A 20,739-nucleotide genomic window follows, 5' to 3' on the forward strand; every position below is an offset into this window, starting at 1 on the left:
GCCTGCGGTGACATGTCTGCATCTGCTGTATGCAGCACTATGTAATGTCGTAGGGCCCAGGGCCCTCATGCTTACGACAAGACCACAGGGACACATGCATATATCATGATGAACTGGCTACGGGCACGTGCACCTGGCCCCTTTATTGGCAGGGCCACATTTACAGTGACGCCTGTGCTGTATGTGTGGGGGGTGAGTATAAGCCGGCCAGCACGGAGTGCTTGGTGCTGGCAACAACTTGAACAGTGGACACCAGTGCAATGGAAACAGAAAACACCTACATAACAGAGTCAACTGTTGAGCAACATGGAGGTAGCCGGAGTAAGGACAGCGGTCACCCAACATTCAAACAGAAGTGTCCGTGAGTTGCAGTGCACTGAGGTTGGGGCACTAGAGATGAGCGTGCTCATGTAAAGAAATTGCTAGGATTATGTCTCTTTGGGTTAGTCCTAATGCAGATCCAGTGGGGTGTGTTACACCTGCATCAACTTCCTCATCAATGTCCCAGGACTCCCACTCTGCCTGAGGTGACTTTGCTGCGCAGCGTCTCAACAGCACAAAACTCAATCAGTAACGGTCCATGGGTTGCAGTGCACTGAGTCAGTGGCACCTGGAGTGCTGAGCAGGGGATCAGGCAGATGATGGCATCCACTAAAGGCCTGAGCAACTCCGTCAATCTGCCAGTGCCGCTGTTTCGACTCTGGCAGATGGTGGATGGAGTTGGCTCTTGCGATGGTAGCGTGTGCCTCCTGCGGTTATGCGAGGTCCGGGCCGGTCAGGACTCGATTTGATGTGTGAGCCCTGGTGGTCCGCAGTTGAGGCCGAGGGCAGCGGACAGTGCAGGGTTACATGCACATGGCGTCGATGACCCCAAGACCACAGTCAGAGAGGTCATCCAATATTCATTCAGACAGGGTCCCTGGCGTGAGCTGCACAGAGTTAGTGGCCCCGGATGCACAGCGGTCGGCACATGCACGCCGCCACGGGACGGTGACTTGCGGTGCACTGAGGTAGGGCCACACGGACTGGGCGGGTCCTCATCGATGTCTGAGGTGAATGTGGCGGAGTGCTGTGGGGGACAGTGGAAGGTGTCCTCCAGGGCATGATGCAAAGGTCTGAAGTTATCCGGAAGCAGCAAATGGAGGAGTGGAAAGCGACAACCTTGTTGCCCCCACCAACTCGGTGACAGCCACATGAGGATGAAAACTACCCCCTAGTCTATAGACTCAGACTGCACCAATGTACAACCAGAGAGTGTCCATGAATGTCAGGGAACAGACTTAGTGGCACCGGGGCCGAGAGGGGGTGCAGTCTGCGATGATGCCGGTACACTGATATGAACTCTGCCATCGCTAAATCAAGACTCTGTGACCTACTGGACCGTAGTGTAGGCCGGAGGCAGCGGTCAGCAGTGGCCCACAGCCACGTGTCGTTGGCTCGCGATGCACAAAGTTAGTGACACCAGGGCAGTTGTCTGTAGTGTTCGATCACCTCCGTAACAATGATCCTATTCCCTCGGGACTGCAACGCATCATCCTCTTGCGCCGCTCCTTGCGTGCAATGATATGTATTCTGCCTTTGAATAATCGATGTTCAGTTCCACATCTGTGACCTACTCGTGCGCAGTGTAGGCTGAGGGCAGTAGTCCGCGTGGGCCCACAGACACGTGAGGTTATAATGCTTTGCACGGACTTGGTGGCACCACATCGAATGGAGTATAGTGACATAAACTCTGCCTTAAATAATGTTCACTGCCATGGTGTAATCAGGACTCAGTTCCAAATGTGTGACCTACTTGTTCGCTGTGCATGCTGGTGGAGTACATCAACGAGTAAGGAGTACTGCAGGCCTGTGTTGTGGAGGCCGTGATGGTCTAAGGTGGCTGCCACGGTTGCATGCCACGGGCTTGGAGATTGCACCGGCACATGGGGGGCCCTCATTGACACACGCCGGTGTCGGCAGGTGGGCATTGAGTCCTGGGTGCGCAGGTGTGGGCAGGACTGGTTTGGGAGCCAACGTCCAAGGTGCAGCAGGCGCACAGGATCGCTGGCGACTCCGCTCATGGCGTCAGCCTCATGGCGGGGTAAGAAGTGCCGCCCTAGCAGAAACGTTGGGCATTCCGGAAGAGGACAATACCCAGAGTTACATGCCTTTTATTCACACCCATGCGCTGGCCTGGCGCATGCTGGGCCAACCCACTCCTCTCACACTTATTGGGGGACATAACAAGCTACATTTCTGCGATCTTCCCTACTGACTGGGGTGACATGGTTGCGTCCACTGTCCACTACACTCCAAACACCAGTGGAGTGTGTTGACATGGATTTGTGTGTGGTCTGCATACTGCAGTCTGGCCATCACATCCATGCCACACTTGGCATTGTGTACAGTCTCATTCATGAGTCGGTTACCTCCTTCGCACATTCCTTGTCCCCACCTCTTCCAACATTCTGCTATTGTGTGGCCGAGGTGCCATGCCGTTGATGGCTAATGTACATTGCTTGCCCAGGTTCCCACAGTGAGTTGTGCTGTCATGTCCGGTGGGTGTGCATGTTGTATGTGAGCTTGTGACATATGCGTTCCCAGTGTTGTGGGTTGCATGATTGTGGAGTTGAGTTGTGTGCTGTGTACATTTGGTATTGGCCAACGAGCAGTGTATTTCCATGGTGGTGCAGGTGGATGATAGACTGTCGGAAGGTATAGGAATCATGCACACTGCCTGGGTGGTTGGCGGCGGCATTGGCAGAGATTCCCAGGTGGTCCACTATTGCCTGGACATTGGTGGGATATGTGCGCTTTCTGTTGCGCATCTTGTGTGCAGTGTTGCCAGGGGCCACTAGTAGGACACGTGTGCAGTCAATTGCCCCCTGACACGTGCGGGAAGCCAGGTGTGGCGTACATGCCTTGCTAGGTCTCCAGCTGTTCCTGAGCAGTGTGTGGGAAGTATAGATAGTGGGGTACCAAGCTGATGGTGTCATCCATGACCGTTGTGAGGGGCTTGGATTGGCCTGGCTGTGTGACACCTCCGTCTCAGGCATATGTTGGTTGGAGAGTACCAGAGGCCAACAGGTGCAGCAAGGCCATCAGCTTTGTCTGAGGTGGGATATTGGTTGTCAGCTGTGTTGGTACCGTCAGCCTGTAGGCAATGGTGGTCAGGATGCGGAGCAGGGTTGTCCCTTTGGGCATGTAGTGGGCAATGACATTCTCTGGTGTTGGGTCTGTGTGGTTGGTGCATTTTGGGAGGGTTGCTGTCTTTGTCTCCGCTGCCTCAGTGTTGGTCCGGGGGGGCAGTGGGTGTCCAGGGGGTGGGGGTGGTCCTTGGGGTGGTAGCGGTGGGTGTTGTGCCCCTCTTGGGTGACCAGCACACATGTTCAGTGGCTCCATGGCATCTGTTGTTCTTCAGGTGTGGCACTTTTGTGGTGCAGGCTGCCGTCTGACTTTGCACCAGGTCAGAGCAGATGTTAATTTTCTAACACGCCTTATTGCATGTTTCGTGGTCTTTTCGTCAATCTGGCTGGTTGTTAAGAATGTTGTGAAGTGGTGTTGTCGCGGCTTTTTGCACGGGAACGCCTACTCTGCATCTCATTAGCGATAGTTGCCGGGGTCATCTGTGGCTATGTTTTTTGCGGCTGCTATCGCAGGTGAACTGGTGATATGGGCTGTTAGCACCAGCTTGTGAATGGGGTGATACATTTATCACGACTTTGACTGCAATAAAGTGCCGTTAACTCTGCGATAGCTCCATGAGAATATGGCCCCAAGTTTAGACAGAGGATAAGGAGAGTCAGACTTATGGTGTCTAATAAAGTAAGCAACAATGCTAGATCCAACGGGAAGCAGGCTTTGAGTTCCGAGGATTCTTCAGGCTTGTCTTTGGGCTTGTAAGCAAGAGAATTTAAGGCTGAATTGTCAATTGCTTGAGTGGCTACGGAATAGGAACTCACTAGTGTGGGGGCATCTACTGCTAGTTGCTGACGGATTAGCTCAACTTTGCTTAGGAAAAAGGTGGCTAGCTCATCACACTGTTGTTGAGAAAGAGAGGGCAGCAGTGTAAAAATGCTAACTGCCGAGAGTTCAATCTCCACTCTAAACAAGGTTATTTGGCAGTGTTGGGTGCTGGAAATCTTTTCAGTGTAATAGGATGATCAGGCACTTTTGCAGGAGGCATGATATTTTTTCAAGGGGTCAGTATAATCTGCTTTGGCCTCAGGTGCATAGTGCTTCCTCCAGCCACTTTCCAAGATTTTACAGTGGTTTTTTTTGCATCGAAGGGCTTTATTGAACCAGGGGCAGGAGGAATTATTCTTCGTTGCGTTATAGGTGTTAAAGGCAAAAATGCGTCAGTAGCATCCCTAAGCCATTGATGCACAACGATTTGATTAGCCTGAAGATTGACACTAAGGGTAGGGATAGTCTTAAGGATTCAAATATTGAGCTCAGGCATATCCAGTTTGCCCAGTGTCTATTCATGAGTTGCATGAGTTGCGGTGCCGGCCGAGTAGCAAGGAAGCGAGGGACTTGGATAATAAATGGTACTGCATAATGATCAGTCCAACAAAGTTGAAGTTGAGGGTCAACGAGAATGGTGGTGAGGTTGGAGAAGATGGGGTCTAGGAGGTGACCTGCAATGTTGGTGGCAGCAGAATTAGGAAGAAAAAGATTCAATGAGCTCAAATCAGCTTGGCACATCTGCATTTGTGAGTGCTTAAGTAGGGGAGTGAGAAAGTTACCCCGGGAACGAAGGTGAGTTTGTGCGGCGTCAGCGGCCCTCTTAGTCTGCTGCATGTCTGTATTTGTGTGAGCTTAAGTAGGGGAGCAAGGGATAACTGGAGCGCTGATCGCCTGAGGATGTGATAGGGCAGAAATTAAATTCGCAACGTGACCTCTGCCCTCTGCTCAATCGGCACTACAGCCATTGGTGTACCAGGGCAAGAGGCAGAGGAAAAGCAAAAATAGCATTGGGGAGAACAGGTAAAAAGCGTGATTTAAAATTGTGTGCAGTAAAAACTGTTGAAAACAGCAGAAAGTCCCACCGGTGTCAGCAGCCATGTCTTAGTCTTAGGAATCTGGGTTACTAGGTCTACAACTGAATCTAAATCCGCAGCTGGAGAGATTACGCAGAGATGTGACAAACTGGCGGAAGCTACCGGTCTCTCTTATGGAAAGGGCTGTCTTGTTTAAAATAATGGCCCTCCCACGTTTACTATATGTACTCCAGAATACTCCATATCAGATCCCGACCGCAGTATTTCGGCCATTTGATGCAGAATGTTGTGGGCGGGGGAGCCCCCGAATTGCTGCAAAGGGCAGTATAGGAGGGTGTACTGGCGGTGCCTGATGTCAGGTATTACTATCTGGCTGCTCAGCTTGTGAACGTGAACGATTGGGTATTTGCACCTGACGAGGAACCAGCCTACAGGGTAGACCGTCACACACTGGGACCTGGGGGATATCCTGCTGCATTGTATAAGGGTGGACGTAAGGCGCATCTGCCGGCATATACAATGACGGTCATTCAGGTATGGCGGATAGCCACAAAACGGCTGGGGTGGGAATCCAAAATGACGTGCGAATCCCCATTGTGGGATTGTGACCAGTTGGCAGAAGTGGGATGCCTGGAGGGCTTCCGTAAGTGGAGCCTCATTGGAATTGACAAGCTCATGGATGTCTGATGAAATGGGGAAATGTGTACATTTGAGAACCTACATTCAGAATATAAATTGGCAGAGGGGGAGAGACTCCGGTATTTAAAGCTGAGACATGCCCTGAGGTGCCATGTGACGGAGGGAGTGCAGTTGCCTGACTTTTACCCAATGGAGGATAGATTACTGATGTACCCGATGGTGGGCAAGGCCGTAGCACTTATATATATATCGCAAGATCATGAACAATCGAGCGGATCCTCTAGGCCCCTGAGGGGAAGCGTGGGAGGGAGATTGGGGACTATTGGAATATGACGACTGGGCAGACAAGTGGGTGGAGGATATACAGAGCCCTAGGGAAATTGCCATACGTGCCAGATTCAGGTTAGTCCAACTCAGGATTCTACAGAGGTCCTACATGGCCCAAACACTACAACAGAGACTGGGCCCATGTGAATCTATTCAATGTGTTAGGGTTTGTGGGGAGACGGGCACCTTCTCTCACATCCTTTGGACCTGTCCCAAGATTCAGAGATACTAGGAAGGGGTATCCCGGGTGATGGCAGCAGTAGTGGGTCTGCAGGTTCCTGTGGAGGTAAGATGGCACCTGCTGATAGTGACAGGGGAGGCCGTCTGGCCCAAACATACAAAAATGTGGCTGGCAGTGGCGTCTGTTGTGACAAAGAGGAATATAGCGAGGGCACGGGGTGCAGCAGAACCACCAAAGGTCAGGGCTCGAGGGTTTGGATCGTGTAGGGAAAGTATAGAAGCTAATGAATACTGGAGCCAGGAATTTGTGAATCTTGAGGGGGGTACTACGTGGGTCCATTGGCTATGGAAGGGACAAGTTCATCATTTATAATGTGTACTGTTGTATAAGATACCACGATGTCTTGTTTTGGTCTGTATTGTTAATAAAAAAAAAAAGATGTGTATTTGACAGTTGATTACTTCCTAGTAATTTGTAAAAGAATAAGTGTTGGGTCCCAAAGTTTCACTCAGAAGCTCACGGCTGGTGCTAATAAATATAAGACGTCTGAATACCAAGGCTGTGTAGTCTTGATCCCACCTCATGATTTCTCTTTCATCCATCACCGGACAGTCCCTGCTCTTTTATAGCACTCTTTAAAATTCTTCTGCATCCCTCCTTAATATTTGCAACAGTTTTTCTGTCTTTCTCCTCCTCTCCATCCTTGTTTTTTTTGGTCTGGCTCTGGGTCAAAGCTTGATAAGGAAAGATATGTGACTGAGGGCCTCACCTGCAACCACCAGCTAAAATTAAGTACTGTATGTGTCACATTTGCTCACAGCTAATAACATAAACTATGTATAATCAGTGTATTTTTAAATGCCACTTTTCAGGTTAGCAAATATTTCAGGCCACATTTATAAAAACAATGCTGCAAGCCATTTTGCTGCACCGAGCTACGTCATTTTAAAAGCACAGGTACGCGTCGTATTAGCAACAAGACGCACATCATTGTGCTTTCCCCTGCACTGTTGCACAATTGGCTGCCATGCACCAGTGCAGGCACCCTTGCATCATGTTGTAAGGGTGCCTGCATTTCAGGATGATAGTTTTTGTACGGGAGGGTTTTGATTGCATTTATCTCTTTCTATTTGTGGTGCAGAATGCAGCATGCATAGAAAGAGGAAAACATTAGGAGAAAAAAGAAGTATTTCTCCTTGTTAAACCACTCCTACACCTCCCCTGGGGAGTCATAGGATTCAGCTTTACAAAACTTTGTAAAGCTGGGAATGTTTCAGGTTCCATGGATGTTGCATGGGAATACCAACAGCAACACACAGAGAAGGGCCCATATTTACAAGGCTATGAAAAGTCATGCAGGGTGACTATACGTGTAGGCCTGGGCGGTAAATTCCGTTCCGTTCGCGGAATTTGCGAAATTTGGGTAATTTCGCGTTCCGCGGAGAATGCGAAATTACAAAAAAAGCTACGTTCCGCAACTTCGCGAAATTTTTTGCTTGTTCGCGTTCTCAATATGCGTGTTCGCGAGATATTTCACCCCGAGCACGCAAACAGCGATCGCGAACAGGAAAAAAGTATCGCGAACAAGCAATTCCGCGTGTTCGCGGAATTTCTGCATGTTCGCGGAGATTTTTTACCGTTTCGCGGAGATTTGCGTAACGCGGTTACGCAAATTCCGCCCACCCCTATATACGTGGCCTTGTAAATATGGGAAATATGGGCAGGCACACTGCACCGCTGGTGTTTCTGAAAAAGCGCCGCACCGGCAGCGCAATGGCCTTGTAAATGAGGCCCTTCAGTGATAACATAGAATAAGTATATGGACCACACACTTTCATGCACTGCCGACTGCACTTACCTTATGGCAATCACTGGCACCAATCCATACAATGGGGTCGCCTTTTGCACTGTCGTATATCAGCTCCTGAATAAAACGGTTTTCTTCCAGTGAGTGCACAGAAGCAAGATGGGCAGTAGGTGTAAGGCTCTGGCAATAGATCTGAGGAAACAGATGTTACTCATAGAATGTGGAAGAGATACAAAAAGCAATCTTGAAAAGTGCTTTTCGCCATAAGAGACACAGACTACAGTCATGACAAGTATTTCAATTAAAGAAGGACACAGATTGTAAACCAGCCAGGTGAAACCTATTGTGATATGTGGGGGCTCAGAGAGTGAGGGATTGCAAACCTGCAGTCTCAAATACTGTGAGCGGTGCAGAATTTAAGTATACAAAGTGACTCTCATTGAGAGTGGTAGACTGATCAGAACAACAAAGTACTAATCGTGGAACCCAGTTTACCAAAATTATAGTACACCAGACGAGACACAACAGTAGCATCTTTGAGGCAGTTTGGCATGTGAAACTAACCAAAGTATGATGGCCCCCAAATATTTCTGGTCTAGGACTGCATAAATCCTCAAGATGACACTATTTCTTACCTCTCATACATCACAAAGTATAAGACACAGAGAGGAGAAAAATCGAAAGCAAGATCATGCCTGAAAGCTAGGCTACTTAAGAAGTAGTACAACTGACTTCTATTGGCTTGCAGTAACGTGGAGGCGGGTTTAGCTGTGAGCTGGGGGGAAGAATCCTCAACCAGAGAAGATGCACTAGGTAGGATATGGCAAGTGAACATGGCAAAAGACCTGCATTAGGAGGATGGAGATAGAAATATTCATGAAGAAACTCCAAACTTTCCAGCTCCACTGACCTACTTGTGATGCTTAAATGTCTACTTCTTGTAAGTAAAGGCGGACTTCCAAAATACAGGCCTCTACTGTGCTTGACTTCTGATTGCTGCCCTCTTTATTGTTTTTAATTGATCACAAAGTTTAACCCTGTTCCTCGCTGTTCAATAGTGCGCTGAATTGGTTTCATTTTTAATACTATTGAAGGTGTTTGCTTCTACAATACTGAAAGACAAACCAATCATTGCTTCTCAATCCTTCAGCAAACCCTTATTAATCTTGGGTTCTCTGGCACAGTTCATATCTGACAGAACTCAGGCCGTTGCTCTGCCGCCTTTTGTTTCCAAGAGCAGGAGATTTAGCAATGGTGTGCCATAAGGCTACAAGCTTTTGCCTTCATCGTGTAATCTGTTAACGGGGCATTTGGCTTCCTTACTTTGCTAGGTTGGATTATCTTTATCTGTGTATGTTGATGACTTAGTTACTTACCAGTAATCTTCATTATTCCTAGTCATAGTTGTCCTCGCACCGGTCCTTACCAATGAGCACTTCCTGTCTCAACCACAGAATTCACCCATAACACAAATAATCAAACTTTGCCTTAAGCAATATGGCTCCAGAGAAAGTGGATAATCTATTACCTATAAAGGAGAGGCTAAAATGACATAACTTCCTGACATGCCAAGTAAGAATACATATCACAAGGTTTTTTCCTCTTTTTCCCAGGAAGGAAGGGAGGGAACCAAAGATTCAGGTGAGGAAGACCATGACTCGGGGTAATCAAGATTACTGGTAAGTAGCCGAGTCATTAGCTACCTCGTCTGTATTCCTCATCCCAGTCCATTTCAGTGATTGTATACCAGAGCTGCAAAAACAGAAATGACACCATGCCACTAGAAGTAATGCAACACCCAAGTGATGTATTAAATCAACAAATACAAAACGTGTAATGAACTGAAGACAAAACAGCTGTCCCAAATTCCAAAGAAAACACCTCCCTATTCTCAATCTGAAGTGAGTAATAAAGTTGGAAAGGTAAGTCCAAACTGTAGCAACACAAATATCTTTTTAAGAGGTGACCCTGAAAGTTGCCCAAGAGGAGGACATTCATCTAGTGGAGCATCCCTCTATGTTGGGAGGAAGGTTGACTTCGGAATTCTGATAGGCTAGAAAAATTACCATCTGTATCCATCGTTTTAAAGTCAAAGTGGTAGGGCGGTGTCACTTGTTGTACAAGCCATAAGTAACAAAGTTCACCTTTCTAAAAGAGGAAGTACTTTCAATATAGATAAGAATGGCTCTATAAAGCCCTATCATGTGACAAAGACTCTCTTGCAATGTAGAGGTACATGGGAATAACCAACTCAGCTGATCTGCACACCCATTCTCCCTCCACAACAGAAACATTTCTGTCAGAGACAAAGGATTGTTATTTGCCCAAATACCGATCTGTTCTGCCAGAAATGCTGGTGAAGGAACACCGGTACTCCCGAAACGGTTCACATGGGCCCTCACAAACTGATTGTCTGTTCTGATCTGGACTGCAGTGCCCCTGATCCAAGGGGAAAAACTCAGTAGGGCTTTGTAGACAGCTGAAAACTCTTTCCAGTTAGAAGATGTGATGGACTCCGCTGAGGTCCAAAGACCCTGGGCCAATTAATTCTGCAGTATTGCTTCCCAACCAAGAGCACTTGCATCAGTTGTGATTGTCTGCGGAAGGGGACAATCCAACAGTACTCCTTTCAATAGATTTGATGGATTGAGCCACCATTGCAGTTTCAGAGAAATTGGACCAAGGCTAGGGACCAAAAAGTCATAGTTCTGAGACATTAGGTTCCAAACCAAACGAAAGTGATAAGCAAGGTCGTATAGGTGTCTGTCTGCAAGCCCAGAGTACTAGACACAGAGCAGCCACCATGTCACCCATTATCCTCACCCATTCACTCGTTGCAGCACTTTGAAAGACTAGGAGATTCCAAAAAGATCCCACAATCTTCTGTTGCCCTAGGGGAGGAAGAAATACATTTCCCAATTTCAATTCGAAAAGAACCACAATGAACTGCAGCACTTGATAAGGAATCGAGTGTGATTTTTTTTCACATTCTTGTTGATTATTCAGGCATTGGCACACCAACTGGATGGCGTCTTGACCCTTAAGAAAAGAGGAAGCACAAATCAGCAATTTTCCAAACAGGTAATGCAGGAAATTGGGTTATTAATTGTGCAGAATTTGAGGCCTGGTCAAATAATGGGTCAACAATTTTCCCTTATTGGAAACCAAGCACCCCATTGTAGCACTGGACTCTCTCAGGGTAGCAAAGCAGTGCAGTTTAAGGGCTACTCAGGGGAGGTGGTGTGGGATAGTAATCACTATTCGCTGGCCTGCAATAATAGTAATAATACTCAATAAATGATTGTCCAGTCAGTGCTTTTTCTTTACAAAAAGGAAAAGTACATTTATTACACACACACTACTAAATACAACACATTAATTTACAAATATATACATAAGGCAGATCAAAAATACCTTGGATTAAATTATCAAATCACATTTGACCTTCAAATGGTCTTGATACTCAAAATCACAGTGCCCCCGCCCTATACCAAACAACACATCAATATATAGTTATCACTTTATATAAAACAGGTCTATTGGCATTAATAAGGGTTCACCAATTTACAGGAACAACAAACAGCATGTTAAAAGCACCATCATTTTGTGCATAAATGTAATGAGCAATAATAACCATTGGTAAACACAACTGTTAATGTCAATAAAGCATATCAGCCTTCATCAGTAATCACTGTCAGCATTATTATTTCAATGAAACAGTTTAACATGAAAATAAAATGTGTTTCTCCGCTTTTTAAATTCTTTCAGGCCACATAAAATGCAATCATAAAAGCAGCCCCTCATGGGAACCAATTTCAGGCCGTAGAAAATGCAACCATAGAACCAGCACCTATAGAGCATTCCATTTGTCTTCTTTGTACATCTTCACAACACAGAAAATGTATTCATATAACCAGCCCAAAGAGCGCTGCACTTCCAGCAGTAAAAGGGGTCTTGGTCTGGCACGACAGTGGTTTTGATTAAATAATGGCAGGAAGAGTTTAGAGAGGGGCAAAGAAACCTGGGGCAATAGACAGAGCTTGCAAGCAAGGTAATAAAGAGTTGAGAACATTTTGCAAAGCGAAGGGTTTAGGTTTTTGGAACATTGCGAAATTAAGTATGAGATGTTGAGGTTTTTCAGAGATGATGGGGTTCATCTATCTATTTTGGTATTGAGTTGTATGTGATACAGGTACTGGATGCTTTGGCAGGGATACTCCATTTACCAGTAATTTTTTAATTGAACGGGGGTGAGGTACAGAAACCTTTTTCAGGTGGTGGTCCCAGGGACCACTGCCTGCCCTTAAAAAATGAAACAAAAACGTGTAATTTTTTTTTTAAATGCAAAGGAAAACGGGATGCATTTAAAAAAAGAAAGCTGCTCTATTTAAAAGCAGTCCCAGACATGGTGGTCTGCTGAGCCTAGCAGGCCACCATCCCTGGGAGGGCCTGTCATTCCCAAAGGGCTCGCAAATTGCGGGAGGCTCATTAATGTTCATGAACCTCGCAATTTGCGACCCCATTGGGAATCACAAACAGTGTTAAACACACTGTTGTACATGCCAACTAGCGCCTCACAAATTGTGAGTCGCAAATGCGACGCAATTTGCAAGACACTATTTAGCAGTCGTACATCTGGCTCTTGGAGATTTATTCAACTCCAAGTTCCCATTGGTCCACACTAAAAATAATTCTGTCCCATATTGAAAAATGCTGCCAGATCCCAGTGATAAATGCATTAATGCAATGTAAACTGGACTATGACAACTTAATATAAGTTATGTCAATGGACACATGTAAAGCACACCTAGCACTACATGGGCCTCTTTACACTATTGACTGGTAATGAGAAATGACCCTGAAAACTCATTTTAACTCAATATAAAAATCTTAAGTCTTTTTCCTAAAATATGTGATTCTCAAATCAAGATTACTCCAGAGACCTGGTGCCAGATTTGAGAAGGCTTTATCTCCAAAAGTGGATTGCCTACAAATTGGTTGATTAAGTAACTGAACAGAGGCAGACCAAAGAGTCTATGATGCCTTGTAGCAACTGACTTTACATTTTAGAATAAAAATCTTCACCATTTAGACATTTACGCATCAGTCACAGTGTCTTGAAGGAAATCCTATTGTTGATTGGGATTCAGTGAAGAACTGCAAGAAGAGGCTTGGCCAATGAAAAAAAAATGTGCACATTTAACCAATCTGGCGGCATGCTTCTGGATTGCGTAAAGTATAGTCAGTAAATGTTTCTACATTCAGTGCTCTAGGAAGTTACAATAATCTAGTCTAGACCTAATAAAGGCTGCTACTGTTGTTGATGGAAAGAAGAGGCATGACCAGAGAGGGCAGGGTGAGACCACCTCTGATATTTGATTTTTCCATAGTGTGATTGCTATTCCATTTAATTCGAAAGTATTTAACTGTAGTCTCAGGTGAAGAGATGTTACCGAAGGATGCTGCCAAAACGGTGGTGGAATTACCTGAAAAATATCCATTGCGCTGTAACTGGTGCAGAACACTGCTGCTCCCATCAGCATTGAAACCCCCTTCCCTGGCTAACACAAGCCTGGTCCTGAAGCCACTGCATAAATTGACCATGCACTCCAGAATAGCATTTCAGGACTAAACATCTGTTCACAAATGTGTCTGTCATAGCAGTCCTACATTACTATCTGGCAAGTTTCTATTTATTATCCCTCCAACACACTCCGTTCATCCTCACAAAATCTTGTTAGCCTCCCAAGGATTCCAACAGTCACCTACGGAAATAGGGCCTTTTCAGTTCCCACAGCCATGTTGTGGAATTTAGTTTCTTCCATCTTAGGGGCTGAATCAAACCTTCTTTATTTGAAAAATCGTCTCACATGGGCTATGCAAAAATGCAAGCATGCATTATTTCATTCACAATGTACTCTCAATCTGTTCATCCAAAACTCCCATTCTGTTTCACTTTCATTAGTATATGTGTTGTGGTATGGAAATTCCTAGAGCACTCACCCCAGTAACTCAAGGTAACGGATTCCCAGAGGGAAAGTAGGAGGGAGGTATTATTGTCACACTCTATGGGTGACAAAGATATTTAAAGTTAAAATGTTATGACTAACGTTATCATTGCTCAAAATATACTTAGAGGGAATTGAAGGTAACATTGTGATAACATTGTGGCAGTAAATAATAATGGGAGATTGGTATGAACAGATTGAGAGTACATTGTGAATGAAATAATGCATGCTTGTATTTTTGCATAGAGCATGTGAAAGTCACAGGAGTCTAATTGGTATTGTATACTTGAAGTACAAGTTATACAACCACTTCAGCAAGATGCTGTAACAATGGGGTTATAGGGTGAAAACGCCCACATCATCACATCTATGGATTTAGAGGGATCGGTGTGAAACTGGTGATCAAATATCAATCACAATGTATATGTTAACAAATGCATATATTATATGTTTTTTCTTTACATGGGTAATTCCTCATCGAGACCAGTGGCAAGTATTAGGCTTGTTCCAGTTTTTAATATTTTAAGAGTGCCTGAAACGAATAGTTGACACGCACACACATCTTTGAGGGAAGTAACTTCTTTGCATCCCACCCTGAAGAAAAGCCCAGGACCTATTTAGGCCAGATATAAGGGCTGAAACATGTTGGTGCTAGAGTAAGCGTCATAGGGCCATCACATCCTTAAACACACTATTGTATATATTTTAACCTTCCCTCCCACTCCATTATTAAAGAATTTTATCTTTAACAGTCCGCCCCCATACATAATATCTTTAAGTGCTCCCTGAAACACAGTTGAGCCCACCCCGACCTTTCGGCAGTTGGGGTGAGCCCTATATTGAAGCATGTCACTATTAGAGTGAGTGAGGGCAATTTAAAGAAAAGGGTCTCTTTCCCTTCCCACCCGTAGTAATGGGTTGGACATGTTTCATTTATTTCTCTTGTAAACTTCGGGCAGGAGAGGATCACCACTGCACACTTAGGAACCCCCCTCCCAATTTTGATCACTCTTTCGTTGATTGTAGGAGAGTAGCCCAGGAAAAATAGAGAATGCAAAGATTGCAGAGAGCACTCCAAGATGCTTACATCCTATCCACTGTAAGACATGTGCCTGTCTGTGGATAGGAGCATACGAGATATTGATACCACATTGGTTAAATGGTATACCGGAAATCTGCAATACAATATTCAGACTTTCTTAAGATTGCAAAAGGAAGAAATGATGACGGAATGCTGAATAATGCAAGCATTCACCTCCAGTCACAAATATCTTGGTTTGATCCATCATTCTTTTGCTCACCACGCCAAACCAGTTTGGACCCAGCCATATGCAAATCAGTCTTGACCCTGTTCCTTATGGGAACAGTCCAGCCCGAACTGTCAAGCCAGGTCCTCCCTGGAACAGAAACAAGCATCCTGGGACTGGTTTCTGGGCACCACCCCTCATCAGCCAGGGTAGCTTTAATCCAGAGGCGCAGTGAGCACGGGACCCACATCTGGGCATTCCCTTCCCACAAATGCAAAAGGAACAAGTGATGGACGGAATGCTGAACAATGCAAGCATTCACCCCCAGTCATAAAGATCTGGGTTTAATCCATCGTTCTTTTGCTCACCACGCCTCCCTAGTTTGGACCCAGCCATATGCAAATTAGTGGACCCTATTCCTGGATGCTTGGTTCCGGTCCAGGAGAGACCTGGCTTGGCAGCTCGGGCTTGACTATTCCCGAAGGAACAGGGTCAAGACTGATTTGCATATGGCTGGGTCTGAACTGGGGTGGCGAAGTGAGATAAAGAATGATGATGGAATCAACCCAGATCTGTTACTGGGGGTGAGTGTCTGATAGGATTCAGCACCCCGTCCATCATCTCCCTGTGTTTGCTATGTTCAGGAAACTCAGGGTTTGCCAGGCAGCTGGTGAAATAGATGCTGCCGATGGAAAAATGCAAAGTGGCATTGTGTGGGTTACAGACCTCATGTCTCATGGTGAAGGCCTGGCACTAGATAATTACATGTCTCATACCATAGCAAGAAAATATGTGGCTTTTCAACCTGAGGTCACTAGGCCATGGGACCTTTGGGATTTGTTCAGGCATTATCTTCATACAGAGGTAGGTTCTTGACTTACCATCCCAGACGTGGATGGCTAGAGGGGTGCAGATTCATGAAGATATTACAAGACATCCCAGAGACATGGTTTCATATAGATTAGTGCATATTGCAGTATGGACCCCTATCACTACACTGCAGAGATGAATATGGCTTTGTCTAGTTCATTGCTATGATACCTGTTAACATAATGCTCAAATATGCTTTAACAAAGTCCAATACTGATGTTAATTGTACAATTAGTTTATGTGGTACGTTAGCATGCATTGGTTGTTACTCTTAACTAGAAACAGAATAAAAAGGATAATTATTAAGAGACAAAATTAGTAATAAAGATAAGTGATAAAGATAGTAAAAGTTGAATCAAGGAAGACACTAGAGTAAAGAAAACATCAAGGAGATCATTTAAAAAGAAGAAATAAGAGATGCATGGATTAATGAGGAAAATTAGGAAACAGATAAGGCAAGAGGGAAGTTAGAAAAATTAAAAGAAAGAGGCAAACTAAAAAAGGAGAAGACCAAGAGAGCATGATGAAGGCAAGAAAACTATTGCAACTGTTGCAGAAAGGCTGGCGTGCCTTCTTTTCCTGCCCAGAGAAATTTGTGTCTTACCTCTGCTTCCACCCAAGTTTTAGGAGTGGGAATATACTTGTAGTAGACAGAGGATCTCATCGACCATCCTACTGGGAAGTTGGCTTGTCCTGTTAGATGAATTGATATGATTCAAAGCATGTTTTTTGTCACAAATTGACTTTCAATTCATTCTAAAATCTGCACAGTCGTTAGTGTAAAAGATGTGGATAAGACTGTTACTTGAATTGAGAGAAGGTACTTCCATATAATCAACCAACATTTTAGAAAGGAGTTACTATATGTAGTTTACAAGCATCATTCACTGACAGTCGTAGCCTCACTGCACTTGTGGGTTTCTCGGTATGCTGAAGACGTCTGCTCTTTGCGGGCTCCATAAAGGAGTGGGTTGTGTCACTTTTTCACCAAGCCCATGTGAGTGTGCTCCATAGGTTTGTATTTTATTTACAGTTTGTGGTGTGTGTGTGTGTTTGTGTGTGTTTATGTGTCATTGTCTCCCTATCTCAGTGAACAAGTCAACTGTTTATTCTTTTCTTAGTACCAGTGTACTCCTTATCCTAGCAACAATGGGACAGACGTAGAAAGCCATTTTGCGATTGCAAACAATGCGTTTCTCAAAGTCGCATTGTTTGCTATTAAACTCATTGTGCAAGTTGGAAAAGTATTTTTGACTTTCATAACTGGTTTACTGACAAATACCGAATCGCAATTAGGAAGCGGCATGAAAGTAGAAGGTTCCCTCCTAATTGTGAATTGGTATGATATGTCAGTAGTTTGATACTGCAATTGCGGTCGTGAACCACTGACCTCAAAGATGGTGTTAATTGATTCACACACTGGAAGGTGTCCACTGGGACAGCTTAGCCTTTGTGACTGGTGTTGCCAGCCTCTGAGGGAATATCCATGGTCCAGAGCACCACTCTTTACTGTGCCCCAATATTTTCCCAAACAGGAAGCCGTTTTTGTTTTTTTATAAAAAGCAGTAGCGGTTCCTTTGAGGAACAGAAGCTGCTTTAGAAAAAGTTTCCCATTTGAAAATGCAAACAATAGGATGACAGTCTGCTCTGCTCTTTGCATGCCAATAGCCTTGTCTTTGCAGCCAATCCCACAGGGATACAGAAAGCTATTTCAGTGTTGTTGTAATAGTTGTTATATCAGTAGTGTTAGTTAATGTTGCGCATTAGCCCATAATGGGCAAATAATGTATAAGAAGGGTTTGAAAAGAAATCTGTGGTGTTGGCATTCAGGTGTTTGGGGGTTCCTATACTTTTCTTCACCTCTTAAGTCAGAGGCTCTGCCAAGGTGGCAGCCATACAGAAATTAGAACCAACAGCAGCCTGTGAATGACCAATAACCCCAACCCTATCTCTCCAGGGGCCTGTTTGGTATAACTTTGGTTGATTCCATTTGTGTGGGAGGCCAATTATGAGACGTGGATTATGGGCCATTGATTATATGTGACTGAGCTCAGTTAAGGACAGTTTCAAGACATTAGGTGTGACAAGAGTCTCTTCCTGATCTGTTTTGTGGGTCTGGATGTATTTAATAGCTTGTAGTGCGATGAATTGAGCTCCCCTTCATCAGTATAAACTAGTGCATTAACAGAAAGTGGCGATTATACCTTTAGTCCCATTAAGTGGAATGAGGGTGCCATGATATGGACTAGGAATATCGGGTCTCCCTATATGCCTAATAACCTGGGGATATAATGAGAGAGTTCTTTGGAAACATATAGAAAATATTTTAACATTCAGTAGAGACCATATAAATGTGGAGAAAGTGCACTGTTTTTATCAGTGACTCAAGCATACATTAAATTTTATTAAAAAATAGGACTTAAAATATGAAGCAAGCTTCATGATCAAATCTATGTATCAAGGGTCAATAGTACAAAATGAGTTACGTATACAACAAGTATTGTGGTGAAGCAGTGCACAGGTGAGTAAAATGAGTATTTCCTATATATTATGATTGCAATGAGCTGATCGTCGGCCAAATTCAATCATATCCCATAAATACTATGGGCCATATTTATCAAGGTTTTGCAATGTCCTTGCACATTGCAGGAGGGCGGAAGGGCGATGGAAATCCTAAGTGAGATTTATCTTGCGTGGCCATGCATGGCTTGATAAATCTAGAGTAACACAAGGCAGCGCAATTCGCTGTCTTGCGTTACTCTGCCCTAAGGTGGGGTTTCATGGGTGGGGCATGGGCGTTCCCACTGATGTATGATGGAATATGCATGCCATTAACATGCATGCCTTTACCACATGTCCATTACCACGCATATGCCTTTATCATGCATGCCTTTACCATGCAACGTTTTGCCACACATATACCTTTACACACATGCCTTCACAACAAATATGTAAGTATTTCGCAGGTAAGTGCAAAACCTTTATATATAGGTAGATAGATGAATAGACAGACAGACAGAGATAGATAGATAGATAGATAGATAGATAGATAGATAGATAGATAGATAGATAGATAGATAGATAGATAGATAGATAGATAGATAGATAGATAGATAGATAGATAGATAGATAGATAGATAGATAGATAGATAGATAGATAGATAGATAGATAGATAGATAGATAGATAGATAGAATCACTGAAAAAACCAAAGGCCACAGAGACGTTAAAGTTAGGCTCAGGTTTCACTCGCGCACAACCAAAGGTTACAGAGATGTTATAGTTAGGTTCAGGTTTCACTCGTACAAAACCAGTGAAATTCAACAGTTATAGTTAGCTCAGATAACTATAATTCCCGCCCCCGCAATGCACTGCTTCTGATCTTACATATTATGTCACTCATGACATGGTCAGTGACATTACTGATGACATCACTGATAACATCATGCGGTGACTGTTTTTAAAATGTTTCTGAGGGGGCATATTGTTGAATCAGAGGGTGTATGAGTGCCCGTATGGATGATTCAGTGGCTGCATGATTGACTGTATAAGTGAGTGATTAGGTGTCTCAGTGACCGTATGGGTGAGTGACTGGTTGTGTGAATGTCTGTATCAATCTGTCAGTTGGTGTCTAAGTAGCTATATGGGTGTGTGAGTGATACGCATGTGGCTGTAATGGTGAGTGATTGTTTGTCTGAGTACCTGTATGGTTGTCTGAGTGGGTGGGTGAGGGTGTGTGTGACTGCCAGTATGGATGAGTGAGAGGGTGAGTTGGTGGATGTATGGGTTAGTGAGTGTGTGTGTGAGGGGCTATATGGGTGAGTGAGTATGTGAATGGTTGTGTGGGTGAGTGGCTGAATGTGTCAGTGGTTTATAGGTGAGTAACTGGATCTGTGAAAGGCAGTACAGGTGAGTGATGAGGGAATATGAGTGACTGTATGGGCGAGTGAGTGAATGTGAGTGTGGCTGGATGGGTGTTTGCTTGTGTCAGTGAATGTGTAGGTGAGTGAGTGTGTGTTAGTATTTGTATTAGTAAGTGAATTGGTATGTGTGTAACTGTATGGGTGAGTAAGTGGCTGTGTGATTGACTGTAGGGGGAGTGAGTAGGTGTGTGAGTAGCTCTATGGGTGCCTGACTCATTGTGGGAGTGGCTGTATGAGTGGATATTTCAGTGGCTGTATTACTGAGTGAGTGGGTGTATAAGTGACTGTATAGATGAGTGAGTGGATGTGTGTGTAGATCTTTGAATCAGTGAGTGGGTGTGAAAGTACTGGTATGGGTCAGTGAATGGGTTTGTGAATGGTTGTGTGGGAGTGGGTGTATGAAAGGTTCTATGGGGTGTGACTGGATGCATTAGTAATTTTCTAGATGATGTAATCAGTGATATCATCAATGATGTCATTTAAGATGTCATCAGTGATATAATCAGCGATGTCATAAGTGATGCCACCAGTGATGTCACTGAGCATGTCATGAGTGATGTATTATGTGAGATCATAAGCAGTGCATTGTGGGGGTGCGTGTTATAGTTAACTGTGCTAACTATAACTGCTGAATTTACCTTTTTTTGCAATAGAAACCTGAGCCTAGCTATAGCGTCTCTGTAACCTTTGTTTTTTTCAGTGAATCTCTAAGGTTTTTTCAAAATGCTAATTCCTAACTATAACGTTCCTGTA

The 20,739-nt window shown here is 44.5% G+C and overlaps 1 protein-coding gene across 1 annotated transcript in view; it reads right to left on the bottom strand.

The window, feature by feature from the left end:
• LOC146831261 (lectin-like) overlaps positions 1-20,739 on the bottom strand; it is a 56,154-nt gene that overhangs the window by 27,235 nt on the left and 8,180 nt on the right. Inside the window, exons 3-4 of the mRNA XM_085605532.1 lie at positions 16,669-16,757; positions 7,991-8,131 (exon numbers count right to left, since the gene is read on the bottom strand). Of these exons, the coding sequence (XP_085461658.1) occupies positions 7,991-8,131; positions 16,669-16,757 (230 nt within the window). The remainder of the gene's footprint in view (positions 1-7,990; positions 8,132-16,668; positions 16,758-20,739) is intronic.

Source organism: Triturus cristatus, chromosome 5_1, assembly GCF_964204655.1.
Source record: "Triturus cristatus chromosome 5_1, aTriCri1.1, whole genome shotgun sequence".
NCBI lineage: Eukaryota > Metazoa > Chordata > Amphibia > Caudata > Salamandridae > Triturus > Triturus cristatus.